The 2,328-nt window shown below is 40.1% G+C and overlaps 1 protein-coding gene across 1 annotated transcript in view; it reads right to left on the bottom strand.

Moving 5' to 3' along the window:
* Positions 1-647: 647 nt before the first annotated feature.
* Positions 648-2,328, bottom strand: part of SNIP1 (Smad nuclear interacting protein 1) — a 15,769-nt gene continuing 14,088 nt past the window's right edge. Inside the window, exon 4 of the mRNA XM_003788160.3 lies at positions 648-1,715. Coding sequence (XP_003788208.1) covers positions 1,451-1,715 — 265 coding nt within the window. The 3' untranslated portion in view covers positions 648-1,450. The remainder of the gene's footprint in view (positions 1,716-2,328) is intronic.

Genomic DNA, 2,328 nt, shown 5'->3' with positions numbered 1-2,328 from the left:
GTAAAAACAACTGCAAAGAGGGCAATCCTTTTTAGTGGCATCGTAAGTTTCAACCCAAAGGGAATAGTTAGTAGCAGCAGTGAGTTGCATCATTTCCCTTCTCCCCAACCCACCCCCTGAGGATAAAACAGCAGGGACTAGGAGTTCACCTAGGTGAAAGCCAACTACATATAACCAGTCCCACAACACCCTACACAATTACCTCTTTAATCTTAAAAATACTGGTATAAAGTTTCCTTTAGCAGCAAACAGACCTATGGCACAAGGTCTTCTATGCTAGGAAAGTATTACTCTTTGAAATGGGGCTATATTTACAAATTTTATTTTCTATCCCAAAAATACATATAAATGAAAACCTGCTCTTCAAATGCAGGGAGGCCTTTGCCTAACATTGTCATATGAAAACCAGTATCAGCTCTTTTAACACACAATTTATATATGTACATACATACACACTGTATGTAAGTAGTTAATACTTTTCTACTCACACATATTCCTCTGGTGGAAAATTAGGAAATGGGAATTCCCCTGCTTTCCAGCCTTGGGAAGGTAAATACAACCTCTCTGAACGATTTTTTAAAGATAAAACATGTAGAAATATGTAAACAAAACAACTTCCTTTAGACATACACACATGTTGTTAGAATAAAGAAAGGAGATGACATCTGAAGAAAAATGAAAAACTGAAGAACAGTTAATGTGATCAAAATTGTTATGTACATCTCCATGGAGAAATCTGGAATTCTCTCATGGAGAACAGATTCACACCTATTTCAGTCCCTTATGACATTAAATTGGCACCCCTTGTTGGTAGCCATGATCCTTCTGTACAGTCTGTAGGCTTAAGCAGGTGCTATAAAGCATCTGTTTAAGTTAAACAGTTAATAATGTTTATTGGCTGCAATAAATTCCCACCCGCAAAAAACTAAGTGCAAAATCAACTTCTGTGACTCAAGAGCTCAACCAGATCAAAGCTTTGGTATATACTGGAGGCTGTTTTGGTGATAACCAAAGCTTAGTAAGATTCTCTGCTCAGGGGTTTGCCCCAAAACAAAAACACCTGGTCACAAAGCTTAACAACTATGTATATAAATAAAGTAACTGTACAAAAGAGAACAAGCCACAATTCCCCCCTTAACCGAGGATTTACAGTTTCCTAGGGCAGCAGTTCTGAAAGCACCAACTAAAGCCACAACACTTCTACTAAAACACGATGTGTTGTACAATTGGTGAGACTGTTCTGAAAACAAATGCCCCAGGCATGTGGCTGATGTGCCATAGAAAGTTCAACAAAACATATGTCAGTGTTCATAAATTGTAACATAAGCTGGTCAGCAACAGAGGAAAGACTTAAGGCAATAAGAGGCATCACAGAGAGCACCACAATGCTCTCGGAATCAAAGCCTTCCAAGAAGGAAAAGGTGTCTCAGTAACCTGGGTTCTTAGCTTGCTAGCTGTCAGACACTTCCTCCTCCTCTTCATCATCCTCATCTTCTTTCCTGTCTATTTCAGAAGTATCTGATGACTCATGGAGCAAGACATATTCTCTGCTACTGAACCCAAACTTGAGTACATCCTTTTCTTTAAGTTCATAGTATCTCTGTGGCTCAATACGTTTGTTGTTTAAGAAGGTGCCATTGCCTGAGCCAAGGTCAATGATGTAGGGCTTCACTCTTCGACCAACTGTGCCATCAGCACGAGTATATTCCACAAGCCTATCAGAGAAAAAGAGAAGAAACCTGTAAGCAAAATTCTGCCTCAAACCACCTAGCCTCTCTAAAGCTAAGAACACAGTTCAACTTAAAATGGAAATAAATCAAGGGGAAGGGATGGTCCTGGGTAGCGAAATTGGGAGTTTATGTACAATTTAGTAGAAAAGGTGAGACTGGTTGCTGGGGACTGAGGAGAAGCCATGGTAGATCAGAGGGTTGAAATGCAGAATCCAAAGCCTCATGCTGTAGAGGCTACATACATTTTTTTTCTGATACATACATTTTTTTTCTGTTGTTTCTTTTTCTTTTCTTTTTCTGAGACAGTGTTATTGTTGCCCTCAGTTGAGTGTGGTGGCATCACAGCTCACAGCAACTTCTAACTCCTGGACTTAAGCAATTCTCCTGCCTCAGCCTCCTGACTAGCTGAGACTATAGGCGCCCCCTACAATGCCTGGCTATTTTTTCTTACAGATGCCACTGCTGTTTTAGGTGGCCAGGGCCGGGTTTGAACTTGCCACCTTTGGTACATGGGGCCGGTGCCCTAACCACTGAGCAATAGTTGCCATTCTTTTCTGTTGTTTCTAATCAATGCATCTTTCTTTTTTTTTTTTTTTTT

The sequence above is a fragment of the Otolemur garnettii genome, unplaced genomic scaffold (genome assembly GCF_000181295.1).
Source record: "Otolemur garnettii isolate 467f Iridium unplaced genomic scaffold, OtoGar3 scaffold00025, whole genome shotgun sequence".
Lineage (NCBI taxonomy): Eukaryota > Metazoa > Chordata > Mammalia > Primates > Galagidae > Otolemur > Otolemur garnettii.
The sequence above is the reverse complement of the archived record's forward strand: the minus strand, read 5'-3'. Positions and strand labels throughout refer to the sequence as shown.